The 13,472-nt window shown below is 44.1% G+C and overlaps 1 protein-coding gene across 3 annotated transcripts in view; it reads left to right on the forward strand.

Annotated features, from left to right (window-relative positions):
• slmapb (sarcolemma associated protein b) overlaps window positions 1–13,472 on the forward strand; it is a 31,281-nt gene that overhangs the window by 10,587 nt on the left and 7,222 nt on the right. For 2 of the 3 annotated variants that reach the window (XM_080764209.1, XM_080764210.1), the window contains exons 4-9: window positions 6,151–6,273; window positions 6,505–6,579; window positions 7,474–7,767; window positions 9,801–9,963; window positions 11,198–11,305; window positions 12,497–12,668. In XM_080764209.1, the coding sequence (XP_080620335.1) occupies window positions 6,151–6,273; window positions 6,505–6,579; window positions 7,474–7,767; window positions 9,801–9,963; window positions 11,198–11,305; window positions 12,497–12,668 (935 nt within the window). The remainder of the gene's footprint in view (window positions 1–6,150; window positions 6,274–6,504; window positions 6,580–7,473; window positions 7,768–9,800; window positions 9,964–11,197; window positions 11,306–12,496; window positions 12,669–13,472) is intronic. The other variant, XM_080764211.1, reaches the window with a different exon arrangement.

A 13,472-nucleotide genomic window follows, 5' to 3' on the forward strand; every position in this document is an offset into this window, starting at 1 on the left:
CTGTAGTATAGTACCTGTAGTAAAAGTACATGCCTCCGAGATGTAGTGGAGTAGAAGTAAAAGTACTGGAAATAGGAAATACCTCAAAGTTGTACTTGTGGTACTTTAGTAAATGTACTTAGTTACTTTCCACCAGTGGCTTTATGGCTAAAAACAATGTTTAATTAGGGTTACAATTAGGAGAAGAAGATTTAGTTTAGGCGTTTGGAGGTTATGGATTACAGCAGTGGTTCTCAAAGTGTTTCATGTCAAGGACCCCCAAATTGACATTTATTAGCTCATGGACCCCCATTTGAAAAATATATGCCAAGGACCCCCATAAGAGACGATTTTTACAGCTCTAGCAGTGAGTGATTCTCAACCATTTTAATTTCAAGGACCCCCCAGTTTGACAGTCTACGGGCCTCCATTTAATGGCATTTCTATCTCTGGGACCCCAATTTATATTGTAAAATCAATGTTAATTTAACTCTGAGAGCACCCATAAGGGTCCATTTGGTTCCTATCTATCATTTAGCTAGGGACTCCCTCAAGGACCCACTTTGAGAACCACTTGTTTGCAGGCTCTGGTTGGAGTCATGCGTGATTCATAATGTATTTGCACGGCCAGTGTTGCGCTCCACAAATAGCAGATCGTCAAGCTCGCTCGCTGTGCGTGCACACGTGTGTGTGTGCATGTGCACATGCGCCTGTGTGTCTGATGGCGCGTATATAGTAGGACAGACCGTGAAACAGCTGTTTTCAGCACTAACATAGCACTTCATCATGATGTCACGGACATGTGAGGTGTCCATTTATGGTGTAAATTCTTGACCCATTCCGTCTCTCCTGTGTTGTTTCATTTTGCCTCTGCCTGCTAGATGAAATGAGCTCATCTCTTTTTGTAGCCGCAGCAGATTAAGGGGGGATATAAAAAAACATCCACTGGGACTGGGTATCGCTGTTATCGCAAGGCATGGAACTTATTTTCCGACCCCTAAAAAGCAAAGCACAGTGCATTCTCTGTGTGGCCTATTGTTTCACCCTGCTGCTCTGCGTGCACAGTGTCGCTGCCAAGCATTCTGAAGCTGTGCAAAGCGCTTAAAGGAGTACACGTTTACAACCTTATCTTCATATACAGTAATTGGTCCTCACTAATGCTCGTTTATCTACGATGGCACCGTTTTTCTGTCTAGTCACTCAGCCTGAGGAGGACTGTGGACAGTTCAGAAACCCGCCTACCAGTGATATCATCGATGGGGAATCCAAGCTAATATAGAAACGGCAGGCTTTCTCTGGCCGTAAAGTTAGGATGTTGAAATTATAGAAGCCATTGTGGTGATGCATGGGGGCGGCAGTGTCTCATGGGTAGAGTGGCCGGATGGAAACTGTGAGGTTCCCAGTTCGATCCCTGTGGGCTCCCCCCAGAGTTGGTGTCGAAGTGTCCGTGAGCAAGACACTGAACCCCAAATTGCTCCCGATGAGCAGGTTGGTGCCTTGCATGGTTTCCTCCGCCATCGGTGTATGAATGTGTGTGTGAATAGGTGAATGTAATGCACAATGTATGTAAAGCGCTTTGGATACAAGTGCTATATAAATGAACCATTTACCATTATTTACCGTTTCTGAACTGTCCACATCCCCTCCTCTGAGACACAGAGTGAATAGACAGGTTTCTGAACTGTCCACACCCCTCCTCCTCTGAGACACAGAGTGAATAGACAGGTTTCTGAACTGTCCACGGCCCTCCTCTGAGACACAGAGCGAGTAGACAGGTTTCTGAACTGTCCACAGCCCTCCTCCTCTGAGACACAGATTGAGTAAACAGGTTTCTGAACTGTCCACACCCCAACTCCTCTGAGACACAGAGCGAGTAGACAGGTTTTGAACTGTCCTCCTCTGAGACACAGAGCAAGTAGACATGTTTCTTAACTGTCCACACCCCTCCTCTGAGACACAGAGTGAATAGACAGATTTCTGAACTGTCCACGGCCCTCCTCTGAGACACAGAGCGAGTAGACAGGTTTCTGAACTGTCCACAGCCCTCCTCCTCTGAGACACAGATTGAGTAAACAGGTTTCTGAACTGTCCACACCCCAACTCCTCTGAGACACAGAGCGAGTAGACAGGTTTTGAACTGTCCTCTGAGACACAGAGTGAGTAGACAGGTTTCTGAACTGTCCACACCCCATCTCCTCTGAGACACAGAGCGAGTAGACAGGTTTCTGAACTGTCCTCTGAGACACAGAGCGAGTAGACAGGTTTCTGAACTGTCCTCCTCTGAGACACAGAGCGAGTAGACAGGTTTCTGAACTGTCCTCCTCTGAGACACAGAGCGAGTAGACAGGTTTCTGAACTGTCCTCTGAGACACAGAGCGAGTAGACAGATTTCTGAACTGTCCATGGCCCTCCTCCTCTGAGACACAGAGCGAGTAGACAGGTTTCTGAACTGTCCACACCCCTCCTCCTCTGAGACACAGAGCGAGTAGACAGATTTCTGAACTGTCCACGGCCCTCCTCCTCTGAGACACAGAGCGAGTAGACAGGTTTCTGAACTGTCCACACCCCTCCTCCTCTGAGACGGAGCGAGTAGACAGGTTTCTGAACTGTCCACACCCCTCCTCCTCTGAGACGGAGCGAGTAGACAGGTTTCTGAACTGTCCACACCCCTCCTCCTCTGAGACGGAGCGAGTAGACAGGTTTCTGAACTGTCCACGGCCCTCCTCCTCTGAGACGGAGTGAGTAGACAGGTTTCTGAACTGTCCTCTGAGACACAGAGCGAGTAGACAGGTTTCTGGACTGTCCACAGCCCTCCTCTGACCCTCATCTATACAAGCTATTTTTTAGCTTGTAGGTCTGGTACTCTTGCTATTTTTTATTTGAATCCTGAAAAGTAACCGTTTGGACATATGAGGTTTCCAAAATTCCACCCGACCGAGACGATATAATATTCTATTTTTGGGATTAGTAATTAGTTTATGTAATGGGCCCATTTTTTTAACCCCTTGGGAAATGATCTAACATGTTAGCTAAATTTAATATTTAGGACTGAGCTAGAATGAACAGTGACGAGACTTGGTTCTGTATGGTTCGGTCCTTTGGTTCAGAAACTCACAGAGGCCCCTTTTCCACCGGTTGTTTCCCAATGGGAACCAGTTCAGTTCTTTGTGGTTCTTAGTCCATGAGCCAGAGCCCCAAAATAGGAACACTAATTATGAATTAAGTGGGCAAAACCATACCTATATTAAATTGTTTATAGGATCAATATAAGTAAATTAATATATGATAACCCTTCCACAGTAGTAGCTTTTTCATATTTTCTATTGTTTGCATATTTTCCTATATAAGGTTTGTAATACAATAAATCATTGTCTTGGTGTAAGTAATCAACTGGGGAAGTTTCATGTTGATAACAATTTAATATAGGTATGGTTCTACCCACTCGATTCATTATTAACGTTCAAATTTTGGAGCAATTTTGGAACCAAGCAGTGGAAAAGGGCTCTGTGGGGTAGTATCTGATGCGTTGTACTCACAGAATGGGGTAGTATCTGATAGTGTTGTAGTACTCGAGTCCTTGACTCGTCCCGAGTCCACATTTCCATCGACTCTGTCTCGCACGTCATTTGACCTGTTGGACTTGACTCGGTCTGTCTCGGACCAATTAAGGGACACGGGACTCGTCCCTCACCGAGTCCACTCGAGTCACTGCTCCTATCAAATGAGGAAAAAATGATTAAATCTGTTCTCGTCTCGATCTAGCCTCCCGTCAATCTCGGGCTTGACTTGGACAGAGTGCCGAGCTTGTAGATCTGCTATTTTGTAAAAATCGCAGAATATATTAATTGAATGAATTGCACGTCCCTTTTCTATATGAATTGCATGTCGTCATACATACTGGGGCTCTTTTTCAAATGTTTGTCTTATATGTTTGTTTTAGTTTTTAGCTTATATGTTTCTTAAATAGGTTCTACATTTTATGTTGCACTGCCAATAACTGAGGGGAAACGGTATTTCATGTTCTTTATGTATGCAAGTACATGGGAAAATGACACATAAAGTTATTCTGATTCTGAACTGGTTGAAACGCATCACACTGTAATGACTGTATACAGTGTGTTAGCGTGTCCATGCTGGAGAAAAAACATACCTTTTTGGTAAGATCATGTATGTATATTACGCTGGTGGGACTTCAAGTTACTTGACTGAATTAAACTCTTGTCACACTGTTTACAGTGGTATGGTTTTTCTCCAGTGTGGATACGCTGGTGTTTATTCAAGTCACTTGACTGAGTGAAACTCTTGTCACACTGTTTACAGTGGTATGGTTTTTCTCCTGTGTGGATACACTGGTGTATCTTCAAGTCACCTGACTGAGTGAAACTCTTGTCACACTGTTTACACTGGTATGGTTTTTCTCCTGTGTGGATACGCTGGTGTATCTTCAAGTTACCTGACTTAATGAAACTCTTGTCACACTGTTTACAGTGGTAAGGTTTTTCTCCTGTGTGGATACGCTGGTGTATCTTCAAGTCACCTGACTGAATGAAACTCTTGTCACACTGTTTACAGTGGTAAGGTTTTTCACCAGTGTGGATACGCTGGTGTTTCTTCATGTCACTTGACTTAATGAAACTCTTGTCACACTGTTTACAGTGGTATGGTTTTTCTCCTGTGTGGATACGCTGGTGTATCTTCAAGTCACCTGACTGAATGAAACTCTTGTCACACTGTTTACAGTGGTAAGGTTTTTCACCAGTGTGGATACGCTGGTGTTTCTTCATGTCACTTGACTTAATGAAACTCTTGTCACACTGTTTACAGTGGTATGGTTTTTCTCCTGTGTGGATACGCTGGTGGGACTTCAAGTTACCTGACTGAATGAAACTCTTGTCACACTGTTTACACTGGTATGGTTTTTCTCCAGTGTGGATACGCTGGTGTTACTTCAAGTCACTTGACTTAATGAAACTCTTGTCACAATGTTTACAGTGGTAAGATTTTTCTCCTGTGTGGATGCGCTGGTGTAACTCCAGATGGTCTAAACGTCGAAAGCTCTTGCCACATGGTTTACAGATGTGATCAGCTGAGTTTGTCACCCTAGGAGTCTTTACTCCCCCCGCACAAGTGAAAGTCTCAGCAGGCCGCTGATGAGATTGTTCGTTTGCGTCTTGTTGTCTGGTCACAGAGCTAGGGGGGGTTTGCACACTCGCCATTTGACAGTAGATGTAACAGCGGGTTGCTCTTTGCGTTATTATGGTTGAAGGTCTGAGACAAGGCGGCTTCTGACAACTAAAAGAACAGAAGACAAGATCTGTAGGAGTCTCCTCTCTGCCACTATATCTCTATTTGCTTGCTGTTGACCTCTATCTTTGTCTAGCTCTCTGTGCATATACAGTATATATCACTCTTGGTCATCATTTGAAAACACTGAATTCCTAAAAGCATCTTTACTCTTTATATAGGCTGAGCATAGGTCTGGTTTGATGTCACACACAAGACAAAGCATTGCTATAGCAACCACAATGTGTGCACCATTTACCAGGAAAAATAAGATCTGGTCATCCCAGCTTATAAAAGTAAAAGGATCACATCCGTGTGAAATGTGGGGCGCTCTTGTCATCGTACATCAATTTATGATAGTGGACATTTGACATTGCTAAGGTACATAAGGTGGTCCCTTATTGGCCAAGCCCACTAACATGCTGATTTGCTCGTTTACATATGACGTAAGTTGACCCTTCAATGTCAATGGCGTTTTGATGTTTAATTTACGTCATATTTAGCGGGATTTTTTAGCGTGAATTCCACTTTCATTGTCAATGGCAAATCTTGAGACGTGTGTGGACAAAAGCTGTGTATAGGAGGGGCTAGCGCCCCTCAATACAAATATTTAGGATGACCGTCTAGCCGATTCTATAGTGACTACCGGTTATGGTATAGTCTATGGCTTCGAGACATGGACACTCTCAAAGAAAGAGAGAAACGGCTGGATGGCACTTACACCCGCCTTCTAATGAGAGCGCAAAATCTGTCTTGGAAGAGCCTAATCTAATATAATTATGGCAACCTTCCCCGTGTTTCTTCACTAGTCCGATCCAGAAGAACAACTGAACTGAACTGAACTGATCTGAACTGATCACTCTTGCCTTTGTGTTGCTGTTCTCTCAGAGGAGCTGAAGCGCTCCAACGACGTGGGCGACTCGGAGAAGGTCATCCAGCATCTCAACGACCAACTGCTGGAAGCTCAGGAGCTGGCCGGCGAAGACAGACGCACCTGCATAGAGCTCCGAGGTATGCAATAACACACACTACTGTATGTGCACAGCACAGCCGGCGGCCATATTGGACAGACATGCATGATAAGGAACCCGGAGTGAAGGAAGTCCAATATGGCTGCTGTGCATAGGGCCTGCTCACTCACTCACATGCACGCGCGCTCACACACACACACACACACACACACACACACACACACACACACAGACAGACGTGATGAAAACCTTGACCTTCGTGTTCATGTAGGTCACCTGGAAGATGCACGCCGCGAAAACTTGCTGCGAGCGGAGGAGTCTGGAAATCAGATCAAGCTTTTGCATGGTTAGGTCATTTTAAACCCACTTTACTTCTTTTACAAGGTTAGATGATTTTAAACTGTCTTTACTAAACCTTTACAAGGTTAGATCATTTTAAACCCTCTTCACTTCTTTTACAAGGTTATCATAACCCGTTTAGAATTAGATCCTAAAAGTTTTCTGAAAAAAACATTTTCATGTCAAGGACCCCCAGAATAATCTGTATTTGGCCACCGACCCCCATCTGAAATTATGTAGTTCCAGGGACCCCCCCCCCCCCAGAAGCACAGATTTGAGTTAAAAACGTTTGCTCTGAAAGATATTCAAAGATTTGTGACACATTTTCACGATTTTTCCAAAATACTAGATCTACTGCTCGATCTGCTATTTTTCAATAGCTAAAGTATAACATAATGCTTAAAACACCAAAAGGGGTTCCCGCCCTGAATGGGTTAAACCCTCTTTAGATTGTTTTAAACTCTCTTTAGTGATTTGGTGGTTTAAGCATTATGTTATACAGTACTTTAAATATTGAAATATAGCAGATCTACAAGCTCATAGTGCAGCTTGTAGATCTGCTATATTTTTGAACGAAAATATGGCGCACGTCTTTGAATATATTATATTCTTTCAGAGCGAACGTTTTTAACTCAAATCTTTGCTTCTGGGGGGAGGTCCCTGGAGCCTGGAACAACACATTTTCAGCTGGGGGTCGGCCAAAAACAGATCATTCTGGTTTACACCTGCTGAAAATTGCCGATCTACAAGCTCACACTGTGAGCTTGTAGATCTGCTATTTTTATGCTATTTTTATTTTTATAGTGTAAAATGACTTATACTGGATCTCTGGTCCACTAGTCCCTTCCTAACAGTTTTAGTCTAGTTTTTATCTGTTGACGAAATCAACGCTGCGTTGCAGGCCAACTGAAGCAGCTCCAGGATGAAATGGGCCTGGTCAAGCAGCAGAGGGACGACGCCTCCAACAGGTCACTGAAGGAAGTGCAGGGTGCCCAGGACGAGGTGAGGTCCCTGCGTGCCGCCCTGGAGGAGCGCGAGCGGCAGCTCGCCTTCGCCCAGGGTGACCTAGCGACCGTCACCAAGGACGCCGACCAATGGCGCCAGGCCGCCGGCAAGCACCAGAGAGAGATCGACGGCCTCCAAAGTGACCTCCAGCAGCAAGGAAAACAGTGGCAGAAGACTGCCGAGATACAAGGTCAGAGATTTAAAATAGGGTGCATTTTGCATCCCAGTTTATTGTTAAGGGACGCAATAAAACAACGACCTCTGCATCCACGGGATGCACTACTGTACTACTGTACTGTTTTTATTCTAGTTTATTTTGCTAGCTTTAGTTATTTATTTATTTTTCACTTAATTTTTATTGGAGAAGAACAGACACAAACAAAAACTCAACTAACAAGACAATACGGGAAAGAAAAAGAAAAGAAAAAGGACAAAAAGTAAAAGAAAAAAGGGTGCATTTTTCATATTACAATAAACATTCAATGAAATTCTATTGCAATATCGCTAGGCTGAGAGAAGAGATTCCACTTTTCCCATTTTTTATAGAATTTATCCTCTTGTAGTTTCAGTATGAATGTTAGTTTTTCCATAGAATACAGTTCCTCAATAATGTCCATCCATTGATCTTTCGTTGGTGGGTCCTGTTGGTACCAGCGTCATGTGATTGCTTTTTTACTTGATGCTAAGAGGATCTTGATTAAATATTTATCATGTGTTAGAAACTCTTCAGGGATATTTCCCAACAGTAGAAAAGAAACAGACAGAGGTATCTCAAAACACAGAATGGTCTCCAAAGTGGAGTGAATATCCTGCCAGTATTTCTGAATTTTAGGACAAGACCAGAAAATATGAGCGTGGCCCGCTTCCTTGTGGCCACATTGTCTCCAGCAAGGCTGTTCTGTTTTCAGTTGTCTTGATTTAATTTTGGGAGTAATAAAAAATCTCATTAAGTTCTTCCAACAGAATTCTCTCCACATTCTTGAGTTGGTGGATGTAATTTGTGTTTTGCACATGTTTGCCCATTCTTCTGATGTGATGGTAATCTCCAACTCTTTTTCCCAATTAGTTTTAATGTACTCTGTGGAGTTAGACCTAGCTGAAACCAGGGCATTATATATACTGGACACTACTCTTTTGGACTCATGCTTATATGCCTGAATAAAAACCTGTATGAGATCGTTTGAGGCCACCGGCTCGGATGCTTTCACCTACCCCATGAAGTACTCTCGTATTTGGAGGTATCTAAAAAAGTCCTTGTTATCTATGCACATACACATATTTTTCAATTGTTCAAAGTTCAATAACACATTGCCTTTCATGGCAGTACTGTAAGAGGAAAAACCATCGCCTGAAAGTTTGATCGTACACACCAGGCTTAAAATCTGGATCGTAAGCGGGCCACCTCAACACCCGTCCTCTCCATTTTGAACTGTTTCACGACTTTGAACCAAGTATTTAGAGTAAATATTGTGAATGGGTCTAAAATTGCTAGCTTTAGTTATAATAATAATTTCTTCTTCTGTTTTCTACATGAATACAATCACAAACCATAGGAAATTAAATGGGAGTTAAATGCTGCAATTTGTAAAAAGAAAAAAAGGCTAAATATGACGTCGTTGAAGTGAGACTCATAAAATGTCCCTGGGACATTGCGTGCACGGGTCGCCACAAATGCACGGGCACGCGCGCACACAGTGTAGATACAACGTGCGGCCCGCACACAATGCTGGGGCCGCTGATCTATGTAGCCGTTTTTCTCTGAATAATTACGTCGCAGATTGAGCTGGATTGAACAACGCGTCCATGTTATAGCGGCTCAATACAAAATCGCCGTTACCGCGAGGTTAAAATATATACAGTATATATGCTTCTGAAGACTCTTAAATAGACGATGATCACATTAGCTACAGCTGATTTTTGCGCTCTGTTTTTGGGGGGATCAGAATCCTTGTAGCAGGTGAATTACAGTACATATCATTTAAGTTTTAACGGTGTCTTTAACTACGTGTTATTTGTAGCAGGTGAATTGAATATAATTTAACAGCGTCATGTAACATGCTGTCTTGTAGCTGGTGAATTGAATATAATTTTAACGGTGTCTGTAACATGCTGTCTTGCAGCAGGTGAATTGAATATCATTTTAACGGTGTCTGTAACATGCTGTCTTGCAGCAGGTGAATTGAATATAATTTTAACGGTGTCTGTAAACATGCTGTCTTGTAGCCGGTGAGGTGCAGTCGATGCACCAGGAGTGCGTCAGCCTCCAGAAGGAGTGCTCTGGCCTGCGCTCGGAGAAGCAGGACATCGTTAACAAGTCTGAGAAGGATAAGGGAGCTCTGCAGAAGGAGTGTGCCGCCCTGCGGGCCGAGAAGGAAGACCTGTTCAGGTAGGGTGGAGACCTCACATGTCCAAAACTGCTCTCTGTCAGGGGGGAAAGTAAGTAAGTAGCTTTGCCTAGCCATGAGCCTATCTTCTGTTTCTGTAGCGTGAGGCAGCTTGATGTACAAGTACACCCCCTGGACATGACGCTAGTATGTCGCAATCCAACCTAGTGTCAAGCAGGGAGGCATTGGGTCCCATTCTTTACAGTCTTTGGTATCACCCGGGCCGGGGATCGAACCCCCGACCTCCCACCCTGGGCAAGACCTAAGCTGAAAAGACTATCAGCGGATGTTGCGGGATTTTAGCGGAAGTGAAATAGTTGATGCTTTACAAATGAGTTTACATTCTCTGAATGAAACGTAAAAGTGTTGTGATTGGTCGGGAAAATATCGTATCCGGGGGAAATACATTTGACGGCTGTTCCGGAGGATACAACCGCCGATAGCTTCTCTGCCTTAGCCTTAACCAGGCTTTTCTTTTCGCAGATAAGTAAGCCTGGGACCGAGGCTACCGACCTCCCAGTCTCAGGGCGGACACTCTAACGTCATAATACTAATAACAATTATGGTCCCATGATCCCCATGTCCAGGAGCCACCATGATAACCCCTGTCCCCCTGTGTCCTCTATAGAAGCCACCATGATAACTCCTGTCCCCTGTGTCCATTATAGGAGCGACCATGATAACTCCTGTCCCCCTGTGTCCACTATAGAAGCCACCATGATAACTCCTGTCCCCCTGTGTCCACTATAGAAGCCACCATGATAACTCCTGTCCCCTGTGTCCATTATAGGAGCCACCATGTTAACTCCTGTCCCCCTGTGTCCATTATAGGAGCCACCATGATAACTCCTGTCCCCTGTGTCCACTATAGAAGCCACCATGATAACTCCTGTCCCCCTGTGTCCACTATAGAAGCCACCATGATAACTCCTGTCCCCTGTGTCCACTATAGGAGCCACCATGATAACTCCTGTCCCCCTGTGTCCATTATAGGAGCCACCATGTTAACTCCTGTCCCCCTGTGTCCATTATAGGAGCCACCATGATAACTCCTGTCCCCTGTGTCCACTATAGAAGCCACCATGATAACTCCTGTCCCCCTGTGTCCACTATAGAAGCCACCATGATAACTCCTGTCCCCTGTGTCCACTATAGGAGCCACCATGATAACCCCTGTCCCCCTGTGTCCTCTATAGAAGCCACCATGATAACTCCTGTCCCCTGTGTCCACTATAGGAGCCACCGTGCGGAGAAGGCCAGCCTGCAGGCGGACATCGCTGCCCTGCGCTCTGACAACGACGCCATGCTGAAGAAACAGCAGCAGCTGGACAAGGACCTGACCAGGTCAGTGTTCCAGTGTTGTTGTTGTTTTTGGCGGCACGTTTTGATTTTTAGTTTTAGTCGTATAGTCTCTTGAATAGTTTTTAATTTATTTTTTGTCACATTTATTCAACCATGGAATGTTTCAGTGTTGGTCTAGTTTTAGTCGACTAAATGTCACAAGATTTTGGTCGGTTTAGATCTACAGTTGATTTAAATGTGTCGACTGAAATGTGTTTTGGCGGTCCTTGATGCCGTCGAAATGACAATCTCTTAGATCGGATATTTTCAGCATGCAACCAAGTGTAAAATGACTTAGACTGGATCTCTTGTCCACTTCCTAACAGTCTAGTCTAGTTTTAATTTGTTGACGACATTGTCAATATATTTAGTCTTAGTTTTAGTCATCATAGCTTAGTTTTCATTTAGTTTCCATTTAGTTTTCGTCAGTGAAAAAAGGTAGTCGACGAACATTTTTTGTCTTAGTTTTAGTCGACGAAATCAACACTGTTACTAGGCAAATATACCTAACAAAAACAAAGCTCCCTCGATCCGTCTCATCCCCGCAATACGTCCACTTCCTCGTTCCTCTTCAAACTTGACCCCCTGACCTGGTTGTTTGAGCTGCTCCGATCAGGTTTTTAGGGACCGATCCCGATCACTTGTTTTTCTAACGATCGGCCGTTACCGATATTGTGCATGAGGGGAGAATTTGAATATGTCCAAAATTATTACCGTATATTATGTCAAAACCCACATCAAAAAACTGTTCCTGTGTGTGTGGGGAGGAAGTTGTTGAGGCCATGTCACAAAGATAATATACTATTATATCTACTATATTATGACTATGATATATTTGATACCACTTAAAATGGTATAAAAGAACGGTTTCTCCAGATGGGGTGAATTGCCTGCCGATCACCGATCGAGTCATTTAGAGTGAAAATCAGGCCGGTCACTGATCGGTGGCCGATCGATCGGAGCACCTCCACTGGTTGTTTCTGCCATAGTGCACGTGACCCCTGACCTGGTTTGTTTCTCTGCCGTATAGTGCACGTGACCCCTGACCTGGTTTGTTTCTCTGCCGTATAGTGCACGTGACCCCTGACCTGGTTTGTTTCTCTGCCGTATAGTGCACGTGACCCCTGACCTGGTTTGTTTCTCTGCCGTATAGTGCACGTGACCCCTGACCTGGTTTGTTTCTCTGCCGTATAGTGCACGTGGCCAGAACGCGGAGCTGAGCTCCAGCCTGGAGGCTCTGGAGAGGTCCCAGGAGGAGCTGGAGAAGAGGCTGGCGGAGCTGAGGTCTCAGCACCTTGAAGACAGCACCTCGTTCCAGGCCAGACTGGAGGAGGCCGGGAGCCATGCCACAGAGCTGCAGAGAGAGGTAGGTGGGGCCATGCAGGGGGCGGGAACCCCTTTTGGTGTTTTAAAGCATTATGTTATACGTTTTAAAGCATTATGTTATACTTTAGCTATTGTAAAAATAGCAGATCTACAAGCTCATAGCGCGGCACCGAGTGCTATGAGCACTCGATTGTCTACTACTGTATTTTTTACAAATACAGTAGTAGACAATCATCACGTCAAGGTTATCAAGCTTATGCAGCTATGTGTCGTCTGAGTCAGGCAGCTGAGGCTGAGCTGAGGAACCCATAACAGGGGGAAGCGCGGGGGGGGGGGCAGTGTTGTTTTCGTCGACTAATACTATGATAGAAAAAAATCGTCGACTACCTTTTTTCACTGACAAAAACGACATAAAAACTATGACTAAATATACTGACAATAAAAACTAGACTAAAATGTTAGGAAGGGACTAGTGGACAAGAGATCCAGTATAAGTCATTTTACACTTGCACTTACTGCATGCTGAAAATAGCAGATCTACAAGCTCACAACACGTCACGCTGCGATGCTTTGTGAGCTTGTAGATCTGCTATTTTCAGCAAGTGTAATAACAGTCATTACGGCAGCATCAAGGCCTAACAAAATACATTTTAGTCGACTAAATCAACTGTAGATTTAGTCAACTAAAATCTTATGATACATAGACTATTCATTATTGCCATCCCCTAGCTTTAAAGTTGGAGTGCCATGATTTTTTTCCACCCTAAAACATGATCATCAGGTCTTAATTACTGTTATATAAGGAGGAAGAATTATTTTCAAAAAAGTGTATAGTATTTGTTAA

This window comes from Protomyctophum bolini, assembly GCF_963924005.1.
Source record: "Protomyctophum bolini genome assembly, chromosome: 5".
Taxonomy (NCBI): domain Eukaryota; kingdom Metazoa; phylum Chordata; class Actinopteri; order Myctophiformes; family Myctophidae; genus Protomyctophum; species Protomyctophum bolini.